Here is a 27,800-nt window from a genome sequence, read left to right on the forward strand (position 1 = left end):
AGCCGTGGGCTTGATGTCACCTGACAATACAAAGGTGACATCAACCGCACAAATATGAACCCCACTTGCCACTGCTACAGGACAAGGGGGAAGATCTGGGCAAAGCGCCAGAATTGTCACATCTAATAGATGTGCTTTCTGGGCAGCTGCGGACTGCTATTTTTAGGCTGGGGTGTCAATATCCATGGCCCCTTACCAGTCTGAGAATACCATCCTCCATCTGTCAGCTTTAGCAAGGCTGGTTGTCAAAAATGGGGGGGACCCCACGCCATTTTTTAAATACTCCCATCAGCCTCTCCTGCTGTCACTTTTATTAGCGGCAGCAGATGTAAGCCGCCACCTGCTGTTATTATTCTCACATGAATACAACTCTCATCATTCTCCCCTGCTCGTTCTGATCGCTGACACAGCAGGGGATAATGATGAGAGTCATCTTCAGCTCCCGGCGCCTGGGAACAGCGTTTACTGTACTGTTTCCCTGTCACCCACCGTGTGGTACTGATGCGGCATACAGCTGGCACACTGTTGCCACACATGTGCCACATGTATTACACACATGGACACTGACATCTCCAGTACCATTTTTTCCAGTACCGGAAATATCAGGACGTGTGAAACCGGCCTTAGGATGTAAAACGGAGGTGTTAAAAATCTGATTGTACTTGCATGAAAAACACAAGACATTGCATTACACTCATCTGACTTTGCAGGAACAAAATCGGACAGATTTTAAAATTGCTAGTGTGACTCCAGCCTTAGGCTATGTGCGCACATTGAGTGTTTGCTTGCAGAAATTTCTGCAAAGTTTCTGCATCTTCTGGCAGCAAAAACTGCAGCAAAATTGCGTGTTTTTCCGCGTCTTTTTGGCTCATTTTTGTACAGCAATGAAGGCTTTTTTGAGCTAAATAAAGATATTTACAAAAAAGTTTTATGATGTAATTTATTTGTTCAAAACCTTATTTTTCATTCTGATGCAGTAGAATCAGGGTAATGGGATTAGAGCTTGATGTCAGCAGCTGTCATTGACACCAAGCCCTAGGTTGAGGAATGAAAAGGTGTCAGCCAGATACCCTCATTACTAAGCTGGAAAGTAAACACACACACATGCACAAGCACACAAACATACGCACGCACCCATTGTAACGAGTCTATGTAGGAGCGTTAACAGAATGAACCTACATAGGCTATAACCAAACAGCAACTGTTCATTTTTACAAAAAAAAATTAGAAAAATTGCTCGAGCTCCAGGGTAACTTTCATGACCAGCAGAGGGATAGACAATGTCTGAGGGCTGATGTTAATATTCTGGGAAGGAGAAAATAGTCATAACGGTTCCCAAGCTAATAATATCAGCTCACAGCTGTTTGCTTAACCTTTACTGGCTAGTTTACAAGTCGAACCCAGAAAAAAATTGATATGGGGTCCCTCTATATAATCTAACCAGCAAAGGCTAGGCTTCCTCCAAACACGGCAAGTTGAGTTAATGCCAAAGACCTCAATTTTTGTCTCATCTGACCACAGCCCCTTCTCCCAATCACTCACAGAATCATCCAGGTGTTCATTGCAAACTTTAGACGGGCCTGCAAATGTGCCTTCTTCAGCAGGGGGACCTTGTGGGCACTGCAGGATTTTAAACCTTTACAGCGTAATGTGTTACCAATGGTTTTCTTGGTGACTGTGGTCCCAGCTGCCTTGAGATCATTAAAAAGTCCCCCCCGTGTAGTTTTAATCTGATCTCTCACCTTCCTCATGTTCAAGGATATCCCACAAGATGAGATGTTGCATGGTGCCCCAGATTGATATCGATTGACAGTCATTTTGTATTTCTTCCATTTTCTTACTATTGCACCAACAGTTGTCTACTTCTCACCCAGTGCCTTACTCATGGTTTTGTATCCCATTCCAGCTTTATCCAGGTCTATGATCTTGTCCCTCACATCCTTAGAAAGCTCTTTGGCCTTGCCTATGTTGTAGAGGTTAGAGTTTGACTGATTAATTGAGTCTGTGGACAGGAGTCTTTTATAAAGGTGACTATGTAAGACGGTTGTCTTTAATGCAGGTAACGAGTTGATTAGGAGCGTGTAACTGGTCTGTAGGAGCCAGAACTTTTTGATGGTTGGTAAGGGATCAATTACCTATTTCTCACTGCAAAATGCAAATAAATGTATATAATTTATACAATGTGATTTTCTGGATTTTATTTTTGATATTCTATCTCTCAATTTTAAAATTCAGCTACCCTTAAAATTATAGACTGTTCAAGTCTTTGTCAGTGGGCAAACTTACAAAGTCAGCTCAGGGCCCCAATTTGTCTAAAACTGGCCCTGCATCTGACTGAAAGGAATTCTTCCTGCTTCCCTTCAAACTCAGTATCATTGGTGAAATGAACTATTGGAAGATTGATTTTTCATTGTCTTCTCCTAAGTGCATTATCCTTTACTGAAGGACCTCTGCCATACTGTCACAGATGTGTCAGAGGCTGCAGACCATTGCACTGCATCTGTTGTAGAGGGTCTCCTTGGTTTGCTTTGCAGAATAGTGGACACCTCACCCCGATGCTAATCACCACACTTGGACCTGGGTGTTTATAACTCCCTACTTCCTGTTTGGAGGTGCCGGTGTTATTTCCACTTCACTGTTGAAGCTTGGAGCTGTTGCAGTCTGCTAGCTTCCTCTTGGAGTTTGGAGGACATCAACGTTTCTCTCTGAGTCTACTCAAGCTAAATCTCCACCTGGTTTCATTTATCCTTACTGTCTTTAGTGTTAGTGGGATTGACTAGGGTCATCCTGTCCTTCCTGGTACAGGGCTTATCATCAGGGTCACACAGGGACTAGGTATCCTGTTTAGCAATAGGTGGGGAACCTATATAGGGATGGTAGGACAGACAGGGTGATGTAAGATCAGTCTAGGGGTGTCCACCTCCCCCTTCCCTAGTGTTTGGTTTCCCTTCCCTTATCCCTTTGTGTTGCACTTAGTCTGTCCTACACTGTGTGTGACACATACCCATGAAACACAACAGTTGCCATCCTGTAGTGTTTAATTGTAAAGTATGCATATACTCTGGCTTTTTCAATATGTATCTTCCTTTTTCCACTTTTGTTTGCGTATCAAGTAGCCTCCATCAATAACATATCTTTCCATACACATAACTGTATCAGTTGAAGTTTGATTGTTAATACACGTATGAATGGCATGGGCTAACTGTGGTTTATCTGTCTTTCTCGAAATGTGCAAGTCCTCAAACAGTGATGGGTCGGTATGCACTAAGCTCATACATCATCTCCTCCAGATCTAGTTGTTCTGTCTTAGAGACTGCAAGAAATCGCTGGAACAGTAAGCCAGGATCAATGCTTTTGCCCTATGCAACTGTGACTTCAGATAAACTACCCAGGGTCTTTGCTTTGTTGGTCCTCTAAAAATCAAATGAAAATCAAATACTGTGCACAACGCTCCTTCCCACTGACTTGTACTCATGCACACTGACGTCTTCCTTCGTCACAATACCATTGATGTTATTTCTCAATGAGGGGTCAGCTGAGAAAAGTGAACATTGGTGACACCTTTGCATACATTTTTGAAATGTCTAGGGTATCGCTTTCAATTCTTGAGACAGTGGAATCTTTGTGCTGTTCACTTGTGTTGTATATGATTTCTTTAAAGTCCTGCATGGCAAGAATGTATACATGAAGAAAATAGGTGTAGATTCCAGCTCCTTAAAATCTTGAAAGTCTTTATTAGTGCATTCAAATATAAAATATCGCAAGTCCTTACTCCTGGGTGGATGCAGACAAAAAGTATAGAGGAATTTGCCTATTTTGACGGTTTTCAACGGCCATCTTGAAAATAACCCACTTCCCGTTGGCAGATCATAGTAGACTTTTTTTTTCTGATGATGACTACACTGAGTAGACACAAAAATCAGCCAAAGACATTTTGTTGGAATTTGTATTAGATTAATTTGAGCTAAATTGACCTTACTACTAAGGGAGAGGTGGTAATGACTTGTTAGGCTGGACAATCCGTTTGAAGTGTAAATCGGGAAATTGGTACATTTCTTTTAAATTATCATTAGACTGGACTTACCATTCTGCCCACAAAGTCTTACTTGTAGTGGGTAAAATACATTCAAGTGTTTCTATTCACCATGAGTAGGTCAAATGAAAATGTGTACTGTATGCACTGATCATTGGCCTGTAGAACTGATCCTAGGCCGGTAGCAAAAATCTTGACTTTACAACCCAACCAATCGAGCTAAAAAAACACTCATCAACTCCTTACCAATGATACTTACCTGTAAACCCAAAAGGGTACAAATTCTACCGGAGAACTAACGTGTCACATAGCGAGAAGCAAACTAATGCTAAAATGCTAGTGACAGGCATCTCAGCCCTTTGGAGATAATGGATCACAACACATACATCCTGCCCTCCTAATTAACAGATACAAGTCACCAAATTTAGCAAAAGATTGAAATTTTGGTTGGTCAAAGACCAAACTCCAGGAAAGGTAATTATGATAAAGGTGTAATGGAAATAAAAATTATGAAACATCTATTTTTAGAACTTCATTATTCCATTCATCTGTTCCACCTCCTGGAAGTGTATGACTGAACTGATAACTATTCACTCTGTCAACAGGATGGGTTCCTAACATATTTTGACATGTTAGAACTGGTTGGGCGTTATGTAACGACCAGAAGTAAGCAATGAAGGTCACAATGCAGAGTACTAAGAACATTTCAGCTATTACATACACTAGGAGGGTATTAGGATGAAAGGGAATGAGGTGATTACACAACGTGAGATGTTTCTGGCACAACATAGAATCTCGATTAGCTATGCAGAGAAATAATAACTATTTAATGACTTTGCAAATATTGTAATATGCAAATACAATTAAAATAAAGTCATTAAAAGTAAGAATGGGATGAAATCTTTTTAATATGCAACCTATTATAATATGCAATATCACGAGAACAGTAATTTTATAAAGGAGACGTTCAGCTCCAAAATCTTCATCTACCTGTTCGAATTGTAAAGTTAATAAAATATGATTAGGTGCAATTCTCCGCCAGCATATTATTACTGGACCAGCATATAAACCACGTAATGAAGATACCGGAATTTATGTGAGGTGCATTAAATAAGACCAGGCTTTATTTATAGAGTACCAAGTAGGTACGAGAGAGCAGGGACATGGCTTTTATTCACAGGACCCTGCAGCAGAACTGCAAAATAAGCCTTTACCTTTATACTACGAGAATCAATACACCAGAAATAGACACTGACTGCCTCCTACTGTATTTAATGGTCACACCAGCTGTTTATTAACAAATCGTCATGTAACACATACAGCTCTGGCAAAAATTAAGAGATCGCTGCAAAATGTTCAGTTTGTCTGATTATTCTCCTTATAGGTATATTTTTGAGTAAAACATACAAATATACATTTTTAATCTATTCTATAAACTTCTGACAACATGTCTCTGAAATTCCAAGCAATAAATTTTGCATTTTTTTTTCTGAAAAGGAGAAATGATCAAAATTACAAAATACCCAGTGCTTTCAGACCCCAAATAATGCAAAGAAAACAAGTTCATAATCATTTAGAAACAAAAATACTAATGTTTTAACTCATGAAGAGTTCAGAAATCAATATTATGTGGAATAACCATGATTATTAATCCCAGCTTTCATGTGTCTTGGCATGCTTTCCACCAGTCTTTCACACTGCTTCTGGTGCAAAAATGTAAGCAGTTCTTCTTTGTTTGATGGCTTGTGACTATCCATCATCCTCTTGATTACATTCCAGAGGTTTTCAATGGGGTTCAGGTCTGGAGATTGGGCTGCCCATGACAGGGTTTTGATGTGGTGGTCTCTTAATTTTTGCCAGAGCTGTATACTACATGTAATAAATAGGCTAGAGATGATTTTTGCTTTCCTGCAGCCTGTGGCAAAAATTTAAATAGTGCTCCTCCCAACAGTAAAATGTAAACCTGCAGTGCATTTTGGGTTGTGCTTTTACAAAATTTATTTTATGGTAAAGTAGACCTGTGAACACAATTCTCCACTTTAGTATAATACCAGACTTTCAATTTTTTTTTTTATTGTAAAAATTGCGGTTTGAGGGTGTTATTTTTTGAGACCCATAACATTTTTGCTTTTTCCATCAATGGAGCTGTGTAAAACTTTTTTTTTGTGTAGTGAGCTTGCGGTTTTAGTTATACCAAATTGTGGTGCATATGATGTTTTGATCACTTTTCATTGCATTTTTTTAGGGAGGAGAGGTGGCAAAAAATGTAATTCTGGGATTTTGATTTTTTTCTCTTTACCATATAGGGTAAATAACTTTATGTTTTGGTAATTTATAATGCCCATCTGTTCATGAATACAGCACTAGTGCCAACATCAGTACATGAATGCAGCATCGGAAGCATCATTGTTTTAGTGTTGTATTGATGTACCAATCATCATTACATTAATTCATGACCATAACCACCATTAGTAAAGGAAAACCTCACTAGAAACGCAATCAGTACATATATACAGCACCAGAGCCACCATCAGTTTATAAATATATAACTAGAATTACCATCAGTTGATGAAACCAGAACCACCATCAATACAGGAATAAATCATCAGACCCACCAACAGTACATGAGCACATCCCCAGAACCATTATTAGTTCATGAATTCATCATTAGAACCACCGTTAGGATATCTATGGCTATAGTCATGTTCTAAAATCCCCACAACCATTATCCGTACAGGAATACATCACCAAATCCTTCATTAGTACATGAATACATCACCAGGACTACTATCAATACAGGAATACATCACAAGAACCACCATCAGTAAATGAATACAGCATTAAGACCAACGATAAATTGCAGTGTAAGGTCAGTGCACGTCTATGTACACGTGTATCACATAACCTTACAACTTCCAGTATGCTCATAACAATGGTGAAGAGTTACTTGGGGTTGTTGTTATCAACCATCACCAAAGACCTATGAAAAAGGTTTGCTATAACAGTGCACTTCAACTATTCAACACTCCACCCAAACTACCAACCATTAAATAGGAGCTGGAGAGCAGTATGCTGTGTTAAAAGACAAGGTATTGACTTCCACCTCTGTAGTTTAAGCTTATCCCCAACCCCTCCCTCCCACCAGCCAATCACATCTTCTCCAGCCCATGATATTTAAAAAATATATATATTATATATAAATAAGCGTGTATATTTATATATACAGTATATATACGGTATATATCCCTATCTACTTCCTTGTCCCGATAGTCCTCTACCCCAATCAGGCTTGAGGCCATAGCTTTGCTTGTAGTAGGAGTGGTAATGGCAGAAATAGTCCCGAATCTGCAGTACTAGATTTGCATCTCGGGAGTCTGTGGGTACAGGTGGTTTAGTGATTTTCACATGTCTGACATTCATTGTCTTAGGATGGACTGCGATGTCTGGACATGCTGTGTATCTACTGTGATGCAGTGACCCATGTTACAGCCAGGGGGCGCTGTATGTGCTCCTCAGGATATGCATGGAGGCGTATCTGTAATGGTGATGGTGAAACAGTGACCGGCAGGATTGTAAATGGCCGGTATGTGTCGCAGAGGGAGTCTGGGCTGTAAGCCTGAAGTAAGGTTGTTCTGGGACCTGTAGTCCCACAAGTATTTGTGTTTGTTTGCTTAAAAGGGAGGCTTGCAGGGTTAATCAGAGAGCTGGGTGGGTCTGGCTAACCACACACACCTTCCACCTATGGGAGGGGTTACAGCTATATAATGTGACCAGGGTTTGGTCACATGTTGGAGAGTGTTTGGATCTGTATGGTCCATGTGCAAGGTCCTGGAAAAGTCTATGCGTTGGGAGTGCTATCCCCCTGAATAGAATGTGGTGGAGCTTTGGCACTGAGTGACCTGTTGTGAATTCTGTGGGCAAGCTCCCTCCTGTGGTCGTGAGTGGTACTGCGGATGGTTCTGTCTATAAGCTTCCTTTGGTGGATGAGAGTGGTACTGCGGCTTCTGAGTTTCCTTCCTCAGGTGATGAGGTTAAGTCGTTAGGTGCTGCTCTATTTAACTCCACCTGGATCATCAATCCTGGCCTCCAGTCAATGTTCTAGTATTGGTCTTGCTTCCTCCTGGATCGTTCCTGTGGCCTCTCTATCCTGCATAAGCTAAGTTCTGCTTGTGTTATTTTTTGTTTGCTATATTTTCTGTCCAGCCTGCTATATTGGTTTTTTCTTGCTTGCTGGAAGCTCTGAGACGCAGAGGGAGCACCTCCGTACCGTTAGTCGGTGCGGAGGGTCTTTTTGCCCCTCTGCGTGGTTGTTTGTAGGTTTTTGTGTTGACCGCAAAGCTATCTTTCCTATCCTTGGTCTATTCAGTAAGTCGGGCCTCACTTTGCTAAATCTATTTCATCTCTGTGTTTGTATTTCATCTTTACTCACAGTCATTATATGTGGGGGGCTGCCTTTTCCTTTGGGGAATTTCTCTGAGGCAAGGTAGGCTTGTTTTTTCTATCTTCAGGGCTAGTTAGTTTCTCAGGCTGTGCCGAGTTGCATAGGGAGCGTTAGGCGCAATCCACGGCTACCTCTAGTGTGGTGTGTTAGGATTAGGAATTGCGGTCAGCAGAGTTTCCACGTCTCAGAGCTTGTCCTATGTTTTTGGTAAATGTCAGGTCACCTTGTGTGCTCTGAACTTCAAGGTCCATTGTGGTTCTGAATTACCTGTTCAGAACAGTGACCTGTGTGTTGGACAGTCCCATCTGGGGATGGATCTCCTGAAGATCACACGGAGAGGCCATGTACCTACAGAGCCTGGGACGGCTTCTGTGTTGGCGAAGCCAGGACTGACAAGGAGTCAGCGTGAGAAGCGGAGCTCGTGGAAGGTAACCCCAGACAAGGGGACTGATTTAAACCAAATAGACTGATTTAAAAACCGCTCCTGTGTGCTTTAATCCCGTGCCAAGTGTGTGTCCCCCAACACACTTAGGTAGCACTATCTCACACTACTGTTGTGAATTCCGCTCTTGGGCTCCCTCCGGTGGTTGTAAGTGGCACTTTTGTGAGTTCTGCTCTTGGGCTCCCTCTTGTGGTTGCTAGTGGTATGGCTGCTCCTTGGAGTTAGCTGTCATCAGCTGCCTCCACTTATCGTCTCTTCTGCTCAGCTATTTAGGTCTGGCTCTTTCTTCAGCCAGTGCCACTTGTAAATGGTTCCTGGTTGGATTCACATCTCTTTGGAGTTCCCTGTTATCCTGACCAGTTCAGCTAAGCTAAGTTTTTGCTTGCTCTTTTCTGTCCATAGATTGTGGACTTATCTATTCTGTCCTTTCTATGTTTGTCCAGCTTATCAGTGTGAATTAATTCTGTCTTGCTGGAAGCTCTGGGAGGCAGATTTGCCCTCCACACCTTTAGTCAGGTGTGGAGATTTTTTGTAAACTCTGCATGGATTTTTGTAGTGTTTTATACTGACCGCACAGTATTCCATCCTGTCCTATCTATTTAGCTAGCCTGGCCTCCTGTGCTCATCCTGGTTTCATTCTGTGTATGTCTTTTCCCTCTCCACTCACAGTCATTATTTGTGGGGGGCTAATCTATCCTTTGGGGATTTTCTCTGAGGCAAGATAGTTTTCCTGCTTCTTTCTTTAGGGGTAGTTAGCTCTTAGGCTGTGACGAGATGCCTAGGGAGAGTTAGGAGCATTCCACGGCTACTTCTAGTGTTGTGTTGAGCTTAGGGACTGCGGTCAGTACAGTTACCACTTCCTTCAGAGCTCGTTCCATGTTGCTCCTAAACCACCGCATCATAACACACTACTAACCCAAACAATTTAATATGTGCTTATTTAGATGTTGAGTTTGTGTTAGATACTATTTTGAGGTAAATACATTTTTTTATTACTTTTCATTCTATTTTTGTAAGTTATTATTATTATTATTATTTATTGTTATAGCGCCATTTATTCCATGGCGCTTTACATGTGAGGAGGGGTATACATATTAAAAACAAGTACAATAATCTTAAACAATACAAGTCATAACTGGTACAGGAGGAATGAGAACCCTGCCCGCGAAGGCTCACAATCTACAAGGGATGGGTGAGAATACAGTAGGTGAGGGTAGAGATGGTCGTGCGGCGGTTTGGTCGATCGGTGGTTACTGCAGGTTGTAGGCTTGTCGGAAGAGGTAGGTCTTCAGGTTCTTTTTGAAGGTTTCGATGGTAGGCGAGAGTCTGATGTGTTGTGGTAGAGGGTTCCAGAGTGTTATGTGAACCAGCAATTAAGTGTTAAGTGTTATGTAACCAGCAATTCTGTTTTTTTTTGTAACTTTTTATCACTGACTTTACCTTCATTCTGCAGGTTAATTACAACAATATCAAATTTATCTATTTTTTTATATTTTAATACTTTTGAAGGTTTCTTTTAAAGTTTTTGTGTTGTAGTATATATCATTTGTGTTGTAGTATATATCTGTCTAAAGACAGAAAAACAGTCTTTTCCCTTTGCCTATTGTGTTTATAGGTAAATTCATCCCTGTAGGTCAGTATTTGGTTCCCAGTAGTCAAATCTAGAAGTGCAAAGAAGAGAGGGAAAGGCACAGCAACAATTAAATGAGGTTAAAGACATGCAGACTTGACATTTGATTGCACATCATCCCTTTTCTCAGGGGCCCGCAACCCTAACTCCTCCTGCCTGTCATCACAATTTCAACGGTATCTATGGTACCTACTTTGTGAGGGGGCGTAGGTAGCATACTGTGTGTCAAGGCCCTTACACTACCTGTGAGGTCTGTGGGGGTCATATTGTGCGTAGGAGCCCTCATACTGCCTGTAGGAGACAACTTCCTGGGTGTAGCACTATTCTGACTCCATAAATAAACTGCAAGTGTAGGGCGCAGAGATGCCGTTTCTAGGCTATCTCTTTCACTAGAGTGATGTCCTCAGATATCTTGAACTCGACTGTAGGAGGCATGTATGAAGATTCCAAAAGAAGATTTATTTTCCAGCTCAATTCTTGTAGATATGCACACATACAGTCGGTAAACAGATGGTCTTCTAAGATGGCTGATAGAGAGTAAAGAGGAAGAAGAATGGGGAACAAGGGTGGTGTTTACTGACATCAGAGAGAGACAGGGATAGGGGAAGGACAACTTTTAAAGAGCGCAAACCTTAGTGTTGTGATGCAATAACCCATGTTACAGTCAGGGGGGCTGTGTGTGCGCTTCAGGATGCACTTGGAGGCATAATTATGATGGTGAATTAGAGACTGACATTGTTGTAAATGTGTCGCAGAGGTTCTCTGCACTGTATGCCCAAAATGATATGGTTATGCTGGGACTTACAGTTCAACAAGTGTTTGTTGTGCTTACTTACATATAAGGGGGGCTTATGGGGTTAGCTGGAGAGCTGGGCGGTACTGGCTAACCACACACACCTCCCATCTATGGGGGTGGTTACAGCTACATAATGTGACCAGGGTTTGGTCACATGGTCAGAGTGTTTGGACCTGAATGGTCTGTGTTGTAGGTCCTGAAAGAGGTCAGGTCTGTGTTGGAAGTTCTGGCAAGTGGAGACTTTCTGAAGAGCACGTGGAGAGACCTTGGACCTGGTGGCCTAGGTGTTGGACGAACACCCTGAATAGCACCCGGACAGGCCACATGTGTATGCAGAGCCTGGGATGGCCCTAAATTGAGAAAGACGCCATCCTGTTGAGGACCTTGGACTGACGAGGAGTCAGCCTGTGGAGCAGGAGCTCCTGAGAGGTAACCCCGGGTATGGAGAAAGAACTATGTGCACTGACAAAGGACAGTTACTGAACTGTGCAGTCACCCGGCCATGGAGAGAGACAGGGGTGACTAGTGAATGCTTTGTAAAGCCATACGTGATGAAGTAATGGACTATTTGTAAGCCGGTGATGTGCAACCTGGCTTAGGGTGCGGTTTATGACATTTTAATAAACCGTATGGACTGTTTTGTGTGAAAAACCATGCCTGACAACGCTAATCCGCTGCCAAGGGAGCGTTCTCCAACACAAACAGCAGGCGCAACGCCACAGTGTATAGCAACAAAACAGCATAATATAACACAGTGCTTATGAAGTACTGTGTGTATCATTCCCAAATCATGGGACATGACACTCTCCGTCTGAAATCTTTAGATTTAACGATGATCTATTTTGACGTACTGTCATCTGATGATGTCCACCGTCTATCTGTGACTGGAGAGATAAAAAAACACACATACATGCAACAATAACTATAACAGTTTGGTGGTCTGAAGTCCACGACAGTAGGAAAATCCAAGTTTAATAGAAAATCCTTCTTCAAATTAGGAAAGCTGCAACTTGCAAACACTGCCACCAACAAACAATCCAAATGACGAATGTTCCATGTCCTAATACCGCTGGAGGTATGCTAACCACCGTAAGCTGTGGTCAGTAGCAATGTTTTTCATGTGATGCCTTCTCTCATGAAGCACTTGGAAATGCAAATCGAGTTAATACTAGCCTGCATGGCCGATGACCAGCTCGATATGCATCCAGAGTGATGAGGCCTCAGCTTCAACCTTGGTGCCATAGATGTGTGGCATGTAGAGATGGCTATTCTGATTTCTCCGTCGGTGTCCGGTTCCTCAAGCTGGCACAAATCATGGAACATGACACTGATTTTCAACTCTTTTATCTTGGCTGCTCTTGTCTGGAGCTGATGTAGGTGTGGGAAAAATGTCAGTCTTTTTCACTGACACTGGATCACTGTGGTTTCTGATGTTAGAATGTGAATGCTCAAACTTTAGAGGAGATAAATCAGGGCCACTGGGTTCTGCGTAGGAAAAGCTTGGATCGGTCTTATTTTCCAGCTGAATTCTTGTAGATATGCACATGTACAGTGGAATAAAAAACTTTTGTGACCAGAGCTGCAAACACATGGGCTTCTAAAATGGCTGATAGACAATAATGAGGAAAAAAAATGGAGAAGGGTGAGATTACTGTCATCAGAGCTACATAAGACAGAGTCAGGGAGAGAAGAAGTACAAACTTCTAAAGAGTGCAAACCTTATTGCATAGCAATGAAACAGAACAACATAACATTACGATAACACAATACTGTCTGTTTCCCAAATCATTGAACATGACAAGAAATGTGGAGGCCCTTATGCTACCTGTGTATAGGGGCTGTGAGCCATCATGCTTTATTTAGGGGAGTTATGGGACCATCCTACTGTGTGGGGGGCACTTTAGGGGCATCATGCTGTGGGAGGTATTATACTGTGTTGAAGTAAATGTGGCACCATCATAATTTGTGGGTGCCACTGTTGTGGCATCACTCTTTGCTGGAGGCACTGTTATGTCATCATGCTGTGCATGTGTGGGGACTATGGAGTGAAATTAAGAAGAAAATTCACTGTTGGGGTATCATGCACGATCAGGGGAATTTGGGGGGGGGGGCATTATACCATATAATGGGCCATAAAAGTGGTATAGTAGTGGGTGAAAACACTAAGGGGCTTCAGTTTTGCCATAATAACTGTGTATCTGCTGCATTATGTCTCTCTCCTCCTCCTTAATCTGGGATGTATGAGCTGGCCTACTCCTCCGAATATTATTTTTGGGGTGTGTGTAAAGGAAGAGCACCATTACAACATTTGCCTCGTGATTTTAATGTAGGCCACCTCTTTTTCCATAATCATCAGCTTACACATTCACTCCATTGTTTGCCAAACCTATGAACAGAGGTTCCCTGCACATTCTACCCTATTAAAAAAGGAGTGCCAATTTGTTACATTGCTTTTACCACTGTGATAATGTCAATAATGAGATCCTCAAGGTATCATGTAAGCAGTAGCGTAGCATAGGTTACCTGCACCAAGGGCAAGGCAAGTATCTCACCCTTATCCCTATAATAATACCTCCTAAGTGCTCCCTTAAAACAATGAATGACCCCTGAACGAATCCTTTAGAAATTGTTAATGCCCTCTTATATAAAGTAATGATGACTCCTAACTGCATACACCAAATAATGCTACCTTTTTGACACAGCCTGCAAAAATACTCACTTAATCAGAGCCACAGAGTCCTCTTCTAACTTGCATGGAGGGTGGGCTCGCGCATTGACATCAGTCTCCATCCTAAAGGATGAACTTGGTGCAGCCTACGGCTCCCTGCCCTACCACAAAATCCAACTGTATCAGCATCCTAGTGGCACTCGACCAAAGATTCAGGGCATGTGGCCACCAGTCCCTGTTCCTGGTTATGTCATGTGCACTTCCCAAATAGTGGCAACATCACTTTTTAATAGCACAAAATAAAAAAAATAAAGAAATGATACTTTCTATGCCTAACTGCAGCGTAATATAAAGTCTTACATTAACCCTTTTAATTCATCTTACAGAGCATATCATGACTTCCAGATCTTCTTATCGCAGCCCATTCGTTAGGGGACCATTACAACGAGCCAGCCACCCAATACTTAGTGTGTTTGACCTGGAAAAGATACTGTATACTGGGAAATGTATACGGAACCATGCGGATGAGGTGTGGCCAGGGCTCTACTTGGGAGATCAGTAAGTCACGTTCAAGAAAACGATATTTTATGCATAGACCCATATTTGCTGTGAAAAACTGCTATATAGACTCATACTTTTGCTATATCATCAAATTATGACATGATGTACAGTGTCCATATACAGTTTATCCATCAATGGGCAGTGAATTGTAAACCAACCAATTTGTGAAAATCCAATTTATCAAACTTCAGTGGTCCTGACATTAATATTGCCCATTATTCTTACTATTCTACCAATTTTTTTCTTATTCCTACTGTCATCTCTTGTGGGGTATATTATTTTAGTTGTAGGAAATTGTAGAATGTAAAACAACCCCCATTACAGGCCACAATAAAAAAAATGGTGAAAAAATACATATTTTTAAAATCTAAAAAAAGTATCTAAACAATGAAATCACTCCTATTCTAAAAAAATAAATGAATAATTTATAATTAATAATATTTTTGATATCGCCACATGCATAACTATTGGAACTAATATAATGTTACAATATTTATCCCAAACGGTGAACTAGTGAACACTAGAACGAGGGAAAAATTTGAATTGTCAGAATGGCTGTGTTTTTGGTCAGTTAACCTCCTGAAAAAATGGACTAAAAAGATAAAAGAAAGTTTCATGACCCTCCTAATGGTAATGATAAAAGTTAATGTTGTACCCCCCCCCCCCCCCCACACACACACACACACACACACACACACAAAAACATGATAACATTTTGTTGACTGAAAAAGGTGAGAAGGAAAAATCTAAAGGTACCGTCACACTTAGCGACGCTGCAGCGATACCGACAACGATCCGGATCGCTGCAGCGTCGCTGTTTGGTCGCTGGAGAGCTGTCACACAGACCGCTCTCCAGCGACCAACGATCCCGAGGTCCCCGGTAACCAGGGTAAACATCGGGTAACTAAGCGCAGGGCCGCGCTTAGTAACCCGCTGTTTACCCTGGTTACCAGCGTAAAAAAACAAACAGTACATACTTACATTCAGCTGTCTGTCCCTTGCCATCTGGTTCCTGCACTGACTGCTGGCCGTAAAGTGAAAGTGAAAGCACAGCACAGCGGTGAGTCACACAGCGGTGACTCACCGCTGTGGCTGTGCTCTGCTTTCACTTTACGGCCAGCAGTCAGTGCAGGAACCAGACGGCAAGGGACAGACAGCTGAATGTAAGTATGTACTGTTTGTTTTTTTACGCTGGTAACCAGGGTAAACAGCGGGTTACTAAGCGCGGCCCTGCGCTTAGTTACCCGATGTTTACCCTGGTTACCAGTGAAGACATCGCTGAATCGGTGTCACACACGCCGATTCAGCGATGTCTACGGGGAGTCCAGCGACGAAATAAAGTTCTGGACTTTCTTCCCCGACCAGCGATCTCCCAGCAGGGGCCTGATCGCTGCTGCCTGTCACACTGGACGATATCGCTAGCGAGGACGCTGCAACGTCACGGATCGCTAGCGATATCGTCTAGTGTGACAGTACCTTTAAGTGAAGAGGGGACTACTGAGACTTTGACATTCAAGACCTGGTGTATTCCTGGAGCTGGTCCTCCTGACACCTTCTCACTCCAACACCACCCCCAATTTCTTGCTGATGGTTACACAAAACCTAGTTGAGTTTGTTTCACCAAGCCACAGAACCCGATGTGCCACGCTTGACACGTGACCAAGTCATCCAAACTAACTTCAATACTGTAGACTGTGATTACTATGATAATCATTGGTACAATTCTACCTGAAATTTTCCAATGGCATGGTTTCCATTCTATCACAATGTCCCTGCATGTAAGAAAAATGTAATTCCTTATCATGTATTGTTTATTCCGAGTCCAGGGAGATAGCGGCCAATAAAGGTGAACTCTATCAGATGCGTATTACCCACATCCTGAACGCTACGCACAGTCGCTTCAGAGGAGGAGAGGAATACTACAAAGGAATGAACATTTCGTACATGGGGATTGACGCTCAGGACTCCCCCACTTTTGATATGAGCGTACATTTCAATGAGGCAGCAGATTTTATTCACCGGGCACTCAGAGAAAGAGGTAAGACCACTGGGAATGCTGGTTAGCAAATTCTATGGAAACGATAATGCAGCCATTTTGGTTTGTGATCATACAGAAAAAAATGACGTTAGAAACCATTTGTGGTTCTCTAGAGAATTGTTGCATGCTTGTGGTGTAATGGGAAACTAGCACATGGCAGTGGTGCTCAATAGAGGCTGCTGATGGCAGTGACGGGCCATCAGAAGCCATGCTCAGGGTGGGAGTGTCATGCAGGAGACTGCAATAATTGCCACTGATATACTAATATAAATAAACTTATACATATGTAACATATGTAAATTATGCATTATGCTATTTCTAGCAGATGTATAAAAATAAACATAATGGGGGAGATTTCTCAAAGGATTTGTACCAGCTTTTTGGAGTCCAATAGTGACACATTTTGCCATATAGAACATCATTTTTTCACAAAAAATGGCAATTTTTAGTGAAGTTACACTTCACTTTATTTGTATAGATACTGTATCCATGTAAAGATTACATAAAGTTTAAGCCAAAATTATTAATTGTTAATTAAAGCAAAAAATAATAATAAAAATGTTGTTCATCTGATTTTTCTAAAAAGGCGATCTGGTTTAGAAAAAAGACGACTGAGGGGCGATCTAATAACCATGTATAAGTATATAAGGGGACAATACAAATATCTCGCTGAGGATCTGTTTATACCAAGGAAGGTGACGGGCATAAGGGGGCATTCTTGCGTCTGGAGGAGAGAAGGTTTTTCCACCAACATAGAAGAGGATTCTTTACTGTTAGGGCAGTGAGAATCTGGAATTGCTTGCCTGAGGAGGTGGTGATGGCGAACTCAGTCGAGGGGTTCAAGAGAGGCCTGGATGTCTTCCTGGAGCAGAACAATATTGTATCATACAATTAGGTTCAGTAGAAGGACGTAGATCTGGGGATTTATTATGATGGAATATAGGCTGAACTGGATGGACAAATGTCTTTTTTCGGCCTTACTAACTATGTTACTACGTTACTATGGTTTATCTTTCAAAAAAGAAGTGAGATGATATACAAAACTAATGAGGACAGTATTGATTTGATATGAAAAATAAAAACATTTAAAAAACGAGGAAATAGAAGTATTGTCTCGCAATATCCAGCAACATTTTAAAAATTAGAGAAAGCGACTTGATCCCCCAAAAAACAGTAAATTTAAGTGGGTCAATGTCCCATAAAAACGCATATAATTTTCATTTACATAGCCTCTTATTTTGTCTCCTCAATTTGTGACCCCAGATGAGTACCACAATTCTACATGTAATAACAAGGAGGAGAGCAAATTTGACTTCTTATTTCACGAGAATACTAGTACCTCAATATGAGTCTGACAGATGCAACTCTAGTGCCAATATCAGACCATTGAACCAAGTGATATCTATAATATAACGCTGGGAGCGTCACTCTGTCCGAAGCCTTTATAGACTGCGCAGGCGCAAGCGCCGGCGCAGTCTGGGCCTCACAGAGTGACGCTCCCGGGAGATCGCGGTGTGCGTTCACACTGAACGCACACCGCGATCTCCAACAGAGAAGCAGGGACCGCCAGGAGGGTGAGTATCGGCTATATTCACCTGTCCTGCGTTCCACCGCTGAGCGCCGCCATCTTCCCGGTCTTCGGCCTGTGACCTTCAGTTCAGAGGGCGCGATGACGCGCTTAATGCGCGCAGGCGCCGCCCTCTGACTGAACAGTCACAGCCAGGAGACCGGGAAGATGGCGGCGCTCAGCGGTGGAACGCAGGACAGGTGAATATAGCCGATATGCAGGACAGGTGAATATAGTAAGTGCTGGGGGGCCTGAGCTGGCGGCGATACCGGCACCTGACCCCCACAGCGCGCCGGTGTCCCCGCCTGCTCAGGCCCCCCAGCACTCGGCGCCGAGCGGGTCAGAGGCAGTATGGGGACGCAGGATGGAGCAGCACATAAGGATGGGGACGCAGGATGGAGCAGCACATAAGGATGGGGACGCAGGATGGAGCAGCACATGAGGATGGGGACGCAGGATGGGAGCAGCACATAACAGGATGGGGACGCAGGATGGAGCAGCACATAAGGATGGGGACGCAGGATGGGTGCAGCGCATGACAGGATGGGGACGCAGGATGGGAGCAGCGCATGACAGGATGGGGACGCAAGATGGGAGCAGCGCATGACAGGATGGGGACGCAAGATGGGAGCAGCGCATGACAGGATGGGGACGCAGGATGGGAGCAGCGCATGACAGGATGGGGACGCAAGATGGGAGCAGCGCATGACAGGATGGGGACGCAAGATGGGAGCAGCGCATGACAGGATGGGGACGCAGGATGGAGCAGCACATGACAGGATGGGGGCGCAGGATGGAGCAGCACATGACAGGATGGGGACGCAGGATGGAGCAGCACATGACAGGATGGGGACGCAGGATGGGAGCAGCGCACGACAGGATGGGGACGCAGGATGGAGCAGCACATGACAGGATGGGGGCGCAGGATGGAGCAGCACATGACAGGATGGGGACGCAGGATGGAGCAGCACATGACAGGATGGGGACGCAGGATGGGAGCAGCGCATCACAGGATGGGGACGCAGGATGGGAGCAGCACATAACAGGATGGGGACGCAGGATGGAGCAGCACATAAGGATGGGGACGCAGGATGGGTGCAGCGCATGACAGGATGGGGACGCAGGATGGGAGCAGCGCATGACAGGATGGGGACGCAAGATGGGAGCAGCGCATGACAGGATGGGGACGCAGGATGGAGCAGCACATGACAGGATGGGGACGCAGGATGGAGCAGCGCATGACAGGATGGGGACGCAGGATGGAGCAGCACATGACAGGATGGGGACGCAGGATGGGAGCAGCGCACGACAGGATGGGGACGCAGGATGGAGCAGCACATGACAGGATGGGGGCGCAGGATGGAGCAGCACATGACAGGATGGGGACGCAGGATGGAGCAGCACATGACAGGATGGGGACGCAGGATGGGAGCAGCGCATCACAGGATGGGGACGCAGGATGGGAGCAGCACATGACAGGATGGGGACGCAGGATGGAGCAGCGCATGACAGGATGGGGACGCAGGATGGGAGCAGCACTTGACAGAATGGAGGCGCAGGATGGAGCAGCACATGACAGGATGGGGACGCAGGATGGGAGCAGCACATGACAGTATGGAGGCGCAGGATGGAGCAGCGCATGACAGGATGGGGACGCAGGATGGGAGCAGCGCATGACAGGATGGGGACGCAGGATGGAGCAGCGCATGACAGGATGGGGACGCAGGATGGGAGCAGTGTTAAGGGGAGAATGTATGGCATATGAAGATATACTTAAATCAAACCAATATGGACGCTTTGCTTAACATTAGACTTGTGTAGCTTTAAGGTTTTCTGATTCACTGTCACAAGACTAAATTCTGTTGATCACTCTGTACCAGGATGTACCAGGATACACCTAGTATCCAGATGGACTTTAAGAAAGGCTGTGTAAATCCCCTACCCTTATCTAGAGTAAATGTATCTGCACGAAGGTGAATCGATCGCCAATAAACCAAAGATAAGTAGAATACGTGCAGAGACAGTTGTCAGCTTGACCCAAGAGGCACCATTAGGGCGATAATGGTACAGGAATAGATTAAAAGTAATAATCATTAGAATTATGGTACTATAGTAATAAAGATAATAACATAGAACATGTAAGATCAAAAGAGTTTTCTGATAAGTGTTAAGTTGGAAAAACCCATGATGTAATGTGCTGAGACTGCCCAATTTTTCCATAAAAAGAGCGGTCCCACGAATAAAGATCGAGAAGTCTTTGAGAGACAATTGCTTGCATTTGTGTCCTGATTTCTCCGGCCGTAATACCTCACATCCAATTTGGCAGCAGACAACTAAGATGAGAACACACGCATCCCGTGTGCCCTAACATTTGGCGCCCAACGTGGGGCTAGGACGAGAGTTCGAACCTGACCAGCCGCGAAGAAGACCTCCAATCTTGGACCGGACCACTCGAGGGTGGAGAAGTGCACCTCCTACTAGGTAAGAAAATCATTCATCTTACCTATAACCCTCCAGTGTTTCCGTGCCGAGATAAAGGTCAGTCGGCTGTCAGACTCGGACATAGTGACCGTTCTGACAAGTCCTAGCACCAAAAACCCACCCTGGTCACGATTTCCTTAATTGTCTGCCTTATCTGTTTTTGCTTTTGCCTCTCTGCTTTGCTGTTTTGTTGGTTTGCATATGTGGTACTACCTCAGCCAGCCTGAAAAAGATAGGGAGACGTACTGAGCAATTTCACTGTCACTCTGGTTCCGCTCCTGCTCTCAGCTTGACCGATGGTCGCAGAAGTCTGAACTGTGTCTCTCCCAGTGGGCACGCATCCCGTGTGCCCTAACAGCAGCACATGACAGTATGGAGGCGCAGGATGGAGCAGCGCATGACAGGATGGGGACGCAGGATGGAGCAGCACATGACAGGATGGGGACGCAGGATGGAGCAGCACATGACAGGATGGGGACGCAGGATGGAGCAGCACATGACAGGATGGGGACGCAGGATGGGAGCAGCGCATCACAGGATGGGAGCAGCGCATCACAGGATGGGGACGCAGGATGGGAGCAGCGCATGACAGGATGGGGACGCAGGATGGGAGCAGCGCATGACAGGATGGGGACGCAGGATGGAGCAGCACATGACAGGATGGGGACGCAGGATGGAGCAGCGCATGACAGGATGGGGACGCAGGATGGAGCAGCACATGACAGGATGGGGACGCAGGATGGAGCAGCGCATGACAGGATGGGGACACAGGATGGAGCAGCACATGACAGGATGGGGACGCAGGATGGAGCAGCACATGACAGGATGGAGACCATATACCAATATAAATGCTTGCCACCCGGGCGTAGAACGGGTTGAATAGCTAGTTACTAATAATAGTTAATGCGTTGTTTTTGGGGACATTAATGACATTACACCAGCTGAAAATTCTGTTAAAATGTCACAGGCGTGCCCCACTACACAGGGAGCTCACATATTTTATAGAGACACAGAACCTTCTAGTCCACCGCGCCCCTATGACTAAAAGCCCAAGGTTGATGGGAGGAATAAAGTTAATTTCTTTCCATTGGCCAGGCTTTCAGTGCGGGCTCTGGTGTATTCAGAACACTATTAACCTGCAGATTAACCCCATATCTGCAGGTTAATAGCAATTTTCGCACGACAGCTTCCATTTAAGTATGGGATATAATGCACACTATTATAATTGTTTACTAAAACAATATTTTGCTTTCTTTGCTAGGCAAAATTTTGGTGCATTGTGCCGTGGGGGTTAGCAGATCAGCCACACTGGTTCTTGCATATCTCATGATTTACCATCACATGACTTTGGTTGAAGCTATTAACACAGTAAAGGACCGAAGAGGAATCATCCCTAATCGTGGATTTCTTCGTCAGTTACTTGAGCTAGACAACACCTTGAGAGGAAAGCGTTAACAGACTGCTTTAAATGTTTTCCAGCCAGCAACTAAGATTCATTTGCTCCTTAGGGAGAATTCGATTATATATTCCAGGGCTATCTAACAACTTGTTTTCGTTTCATCATGTTGTAAGATAGGCATTGATTAGCATTGTTAAGAAAACAATATTTCAAAAATGGCAAAGGTTAGCATTCTCCACAATTCACAAGTTAGTTTTAATAAGGAAAAAAGTAAAACAAAATAAATAAGCCAAAATGTAACACACTTACCATACCAATTCTGGTAGCATAGGTACCCTATTGCTCTCAGTTATTTATTTTTCTTTCGCAAAAACATAGCATTCAACCTTGCGTCTAGAGATGAGCAGAGCTTTGGAAATTCGAATTTGCAATTTTGCTGAATTTTCACCAAATGTAATTTAATTTGTTTTGAATAAATTCAAACTAATCTCAATAATGAAAGTTGCTTGGAAAATACATGTGAGGGAGAAGAGCGAGAGAACCCCGCTGACAATAAGAACTTACCCTTGAAGACCTAATTCACACATCCGTGTTTAACCAGTACTGCTGTCATCATTGTTTTCCATCAATGTGTCTGTTTTTACCATCGGTGTTACTCCAGCATGGATAAAAGAATTAAACAACGTTTCTCCTATACGTTGCAATATTAAATATGGACAGCACACTGATGACACATGGATGCCATCCATGTGCAGTATGTGTTTTTCATGGACCCACAGACTTGTATTGGCCCTTGTCATCTGTGCTGCCAGAAAAAAACAGACATGTGAGCAGCCCCATAGGTTATAATGGGTACGTGCGGTATACTTAAAAAAATGGATACCATTCGTGTTGGAAACACGGACATGTGAAGGAGGCCTAAAGGTGAGAAATAAAAAGGATTTTAAGTCCTTACACTTTACAGCTAATTTACATTTGATCCTCTGCAGATGATCCACTCATCACTACTTAAGTACCATTATTGTGTGATGTCTGTCAGCTGTGACTAAGGAAGATAAACGGAAATGACCAGGCCCACCATTGTCACAGGGTCATCACAAAATTGCAAGCCCTATTTCATCGATACATCTCTGAGGATCATTTTAATAGGTGGTGGCACCAAAAGAATTCAGAGCAAACTTCCTGTTTAACTGGGAATCTTTGTGGATGATATTCCTAATGAAATATGACATGGCTGTGTAGGTCCTAGAACAAAAACAAAAATTATACCAGTTTTGTGGTCGCCCATGGTACCATTTCGGAGCCTAGCAACTATGTGCCCAGTTACCTGCCTGTTGTGCACGGCGTGGTTCATCCCCGACAGAGTGGTCACAGACTGCCTCTCCTGGTGTCACGTCAACAAAGTGGCGGCTTCTTTTCTGTTCTGCTCTATGAAAGTGGCGTAACTTCCGACATCATTTTAATTGACAACCGTCTTCACCAGTTAGGCAGGAAAAATTTGGCTGTCAATCAGAATGATTTTCGAAGTCCCGCCTTCTCAACAGAGTGGAATGGAAAAGAATCCGGTGCTCTGTCGATGTGGTGTCACCAGAGGCAGTTGAATCCCCGCCAGGAGCGGTCTGTGACTGCTCTGTGCCGTGGAAGAACAGAGCTGTGCACAACAGGCAGGAAGGCAGCAACTACTTGCCTGTTAGTGCTAAGGCTCACTTTTTGCTTTTCATAAAATCCTAGATATACCCTTTAAGTTTTGAAAGTAAGTGAAAATTACAGTGCGTTAACATGTCCCAATGGAACTTCATGGATTTTTTGCATATGGCTTCACAGCTTGTTTTCTTAACCCTGGCAAATTGGATTACGTCAAAGCAAATCTCATTTTTAGCATTGTTTTAGGACCTATACAGCTATACCACTAGAGTCATTGGTAAAATTGTCCTGACAAGTTATCTTTAATTGGCCTTACGATAGAGATTTGATTATTTTTTTTTATCAATTTAAAAAAGTCCCTCCAATCCAAAAATCAAGTTGAGAGATCAAAATCCCTGCAAATAATCTCGAAGGCCTAAAAAAGTGAAGGAGCACATACTGTATAGAGGACAGATGAAGCAGTAAACATCATCATCCCAGTTTGTAAAAATGTCATGACATCTATATTGGGTTTAGTCTATTTGTGATGGAAACGTTTGGGACAAGACAAGATTTTGAAACATAGATATTCTTCCATTTCTTGAAATCTCAACAATTTGCATATTATATTAACTCAGATTAAACAAGGAAGATACCTTTATTAAAATGATGTATATGTTTCAGCAGCAATGCTTGTGAATGATAATAGTCTTACTAACTCTGTGATTTTGAATTGCATTAGTGATGAATATAAGTATAATATTTTTACATGAATTACACAGAAAACGGTCTACAATAAATATGTTACTCTGCATATGAGTATGTGATAAATATATAAGATTATTGTCCTTTGTTGGATGACAAAATACATGGTGGTTCAAAAAGGGCGATGAAAAAGTAAAGGGCTGTAGTTAATGTAACATCAGTGGTAAACGGCCAATGACTGAAAATAAAAGCAAAACTGGCTTAGTTGCCCATAGAAACCAATCACAGCACAGATTTCGTTTTTTTCCAAGAGCTGAATTTAAAATGTGCTTACATCGGAAGAGACCGTGAAGAGGATTTAACTGTTGAGTCCTAGAAAGTCAACCAGGCTGACTAGTATGGAACTACAGGTGGTGCAAGCCACAGTATGAAGTATCTAATAAAAACTTTGCGTTGTAAGCCATATAGATGACATCTTTGTCGGAAGCTGAAAACCAGAAGAAAAAACAAAATCACTTTATTTATGAATAGTAATAACAGGGATTTTGAACAAGCATGCAGATCAGGAACGTGAGAGCCGTGAATAAGAGAACTGCTCTATAAACTACCAATGGAGGGTGCCCAGGGTAGGAGTGGAAACTGTCATTCTACAGGAACAGGTTTTGAAATGGAAGGTATCCTTGCTACTATCCCTTCTTCTTATAATTCTCCACCTAAATTAGGTTAATTTGTTTCAACTACATGCGAGAGCACATCTTCAGAAGGCATCACAAGATCAAAGTATCAAGATTGGGTATCAGCCCTGCAGTGTTCATTGGCAACAGAATAGGTGAGGATTAAGTCAAACTGTGAGAAAAATGAGCATTGAGCTTGGCAGAGATTTAGTATTAGGTTTATCGTGACAGAGAGGAGCCAGAAAACCGCAGCGTCTTATTTCTCCTACTCCTGCACTGATTAGAAGCACTTCACCTTTATATTTAATGGTGCAGACTGATTTTAGCAGTGCAGGGGGTAATCTGCACAGTTGAGAGCTGGAAGCTTTCTTGCATTAAGGTTGAGCTATTCACTGTTAGCCACTCCCATTTCCTATATAATCTGGGCTCTGGCTAGCACTCATTGTCAGAGTAGCTTATGCTGCATGACTGTAGGTTGGTGGTTGTTATTTGAGAAAGAGTTTGGTGGATTCATCTGTAACCGTTGCTAGGTTTTGGGTGTGTGCTAATTCCCCTTCTCCTCCTACTTCTCCTACCATTCCCCAGTGTACACCTCTGTTGTTTGTGTGAGTATATTTGTATGATTGGTATTTTCCTTTATCCCTGTTCGTATTGCATTGTTAGCCTGGTTGGTGCATTAGGGTACAGTACTACTCCCCTCTTCCCTGAGTGGGGGAAGGGTACAGACTAAGCATGGATTCAGGAGCTAAGGCAAGGTACGTGGCCCCGGCGTCTTCACCATCAGAGGTAATCTGGGAAACAGGGCGAGCTAGTGTTAGGGATAGGGAAAGATCCCCTGGTCCCGGGACACTGGACAACAGAGTCGTGACATTTAGCCTATGGGCTGACTGAAGATCTTCCAGATTTTTGTGGTCAGTATAAATGGTCACAGGGGAACTGGCTCCTTTAAGTAAATGACTAAGAGCTCACAATTACCAATGGAATAATTCAGTTCTGCTGGAGAAAATTTCTGGAAAAAGAATCCACGGGGATGATTGTTTGCTCAACAGGAATTTTGTGAAAGATCTGCCCCTACACCAATAGCTGAGGAATCCACCTTGAGGTAAAATGGCCTATTGACTTCAGGATGGTGTAGAACAGGAGCAAAAAGAAAAAAGATTTAAGTTCATGTAATGCTCGAATTGCGAAATCCAATCCATTCCAAGAAATGGGATCCTCCAAGAGGCATGAAGAATAGCAACCGCTTGTTGTTTTTAATGGCTTAACGGTAATAATTTGCAAAGTTGATTAATCTTTTGAAGGTCTTTGAGACCATTTGGTTGTGATAAATCCAAAATAGCAATACAGGATCCATTCTTAGACCTCTAATAGAAATAAGGAACACTAGTTCATGATGCTCAAAGACACATTTTTACAACTTGACATGAAGATGGTTTTGTCACAGTCGCTTCATAATGGAGGAGAGCAGAAGACAGTGAGAGCTTAAGTGTAGAGGATTATGATATCATCCAGATAGACTACGCATAGGACATCATTCACAAAGTGCTGGAACACAGCGAGTGCACTGCATAATTTTAAAGGCATAACTAGATATTCATAATGATCATCAGGGGTACTGTATGCTGTCTTCCATTCATCGCCCTCATTAATGTGGATCAGGTTAGAAGCTCCTCACATGTCTTATTTGGTGAAGATGCTAGCACCTTTAATGCACCAGCTTTACTTCTGGGTCATCAGTGCTCTTTGGTCTCTCCAGGTGCATGCATAATACAATACTTTACTATGCCCTCAGCAATGCAGCGCAAAGTACGCCTGCGCAGGAGTGTGATTGGGGGATATTGTGCGGATGATGTCATGTGTCATCCACATGAAGTAAGCAAGAGAATGGTGATTGTGACGAGAGAGGAGGCGCTGGATTAAGACCAGTGACCGTGGTCAGACCGGACCGCACAGCACCATATGGGGGTATAATCAATAGTATTTTTTGTTCTATTCAGAGGGGATTGGGGAATTACATACTGCTTACTAGATTGCTTATAAGCTGGCTGCTTAGAAGCAGGTAAAAACTCTTATAGATTACCTAGCAGGTCTTAAGGAGTATTAGGTGAAAATTGTAGAAATCACAGGAGTATGAGCAGATGATGGCAACTGGATGGTGGCAAATTCCAAAAAGCATCACATTACAAAATCAATACTCAGACAAAGGGGTGTGTCTAATTGTGCGTTAATTGAGAGATGAGGTCACTGAGGAATGCGTGTCGATTGTAAGACCCGACATGAAGCATAGTAAAGGGTGCCAGACATATCGGAAGAGACCCTAAAGGCAAGGTAAGTGCGTAACACATCATTGCTTACGTCCAGGGGATAAAATCTGTCGTGATCATGTCAGGATCACATGTGCTGGACTTGCTACGAGACACAGATCTGATAACTGTACCGTAACAAGTCCTACACCTTCAATGACCGCAAGCAGACATATTGAAGTAAAATAGTAATTGTATAAAAAAATCTTATACATTTTTAGAATAATACAATTTATAATCTATATTTGCTCAAACAGTAATACGGCTTTAAGGAATATTGACACCAAATCCCCAGTCAGCGTCATAAATACAATAACCTAAAGGGAGAAAGAAACCATGAAAAGAGCCTGAATAGTCGCTACTTTCTGACCCAACTTAGAGAAGAATAGTACATCACTGCCATGAGCGAAAAGTGAAACGGTTATTACTTTTCTTTCAT

The 27,800-nt window shown here is 43.1% G+C and overlaps 1 protein-coding gene across 1 annotated transcript in view; it reads left to right on the forward strand.

Annotated features, from left to right (window-relative positions):
* DUSP26 (dual specificity phosphatase 26) overlaps positions 1 to 24,493 on the forward strand; it is an 85,407-nt gene extending 60,914 nt beyond the window's left edge. Inside the window, exons 2-4 of the mRNA XM_069766509.1 lie at positions 14,397 to 14,568; positions 16,398 to 16,609; positions 21,919 to 24,493. Of these exons, the coding sequence (XP_069622610.1) occupies positions 14,405 to 14,568; positions 16,398 to 16,609; positions 21,919 to 22,112 (570 nt within the window). The 5' untranslated portion in view covers positions 14,397 to 14,404 and the 3' untranslated portion in view covers positions 22,113 to 24,493. The remainder of the gene's footprint in view (positions 1 to 14,396; positions 14,569 to 16,397; positions 16,610 to 21,918) is intronic.
* Positions 24,494 to 27,800: the final 3,307 nt, after the last annotated feature.

This window comes from Ranitomeya imitator, chromosome 4 (assembly GCF_032444005.1).
Source record: "Ranitomeya imitator isolate aRanImi1 chromosome 4, aRanImi1.pri, whole genome shotgun sequence".
Lineage (NCBI taxonomy): Eukaryota > Metazoa > Chordata > Amphibia > Anura > Dendrobatidae > Ranitomeya > Ranitomeya imitator.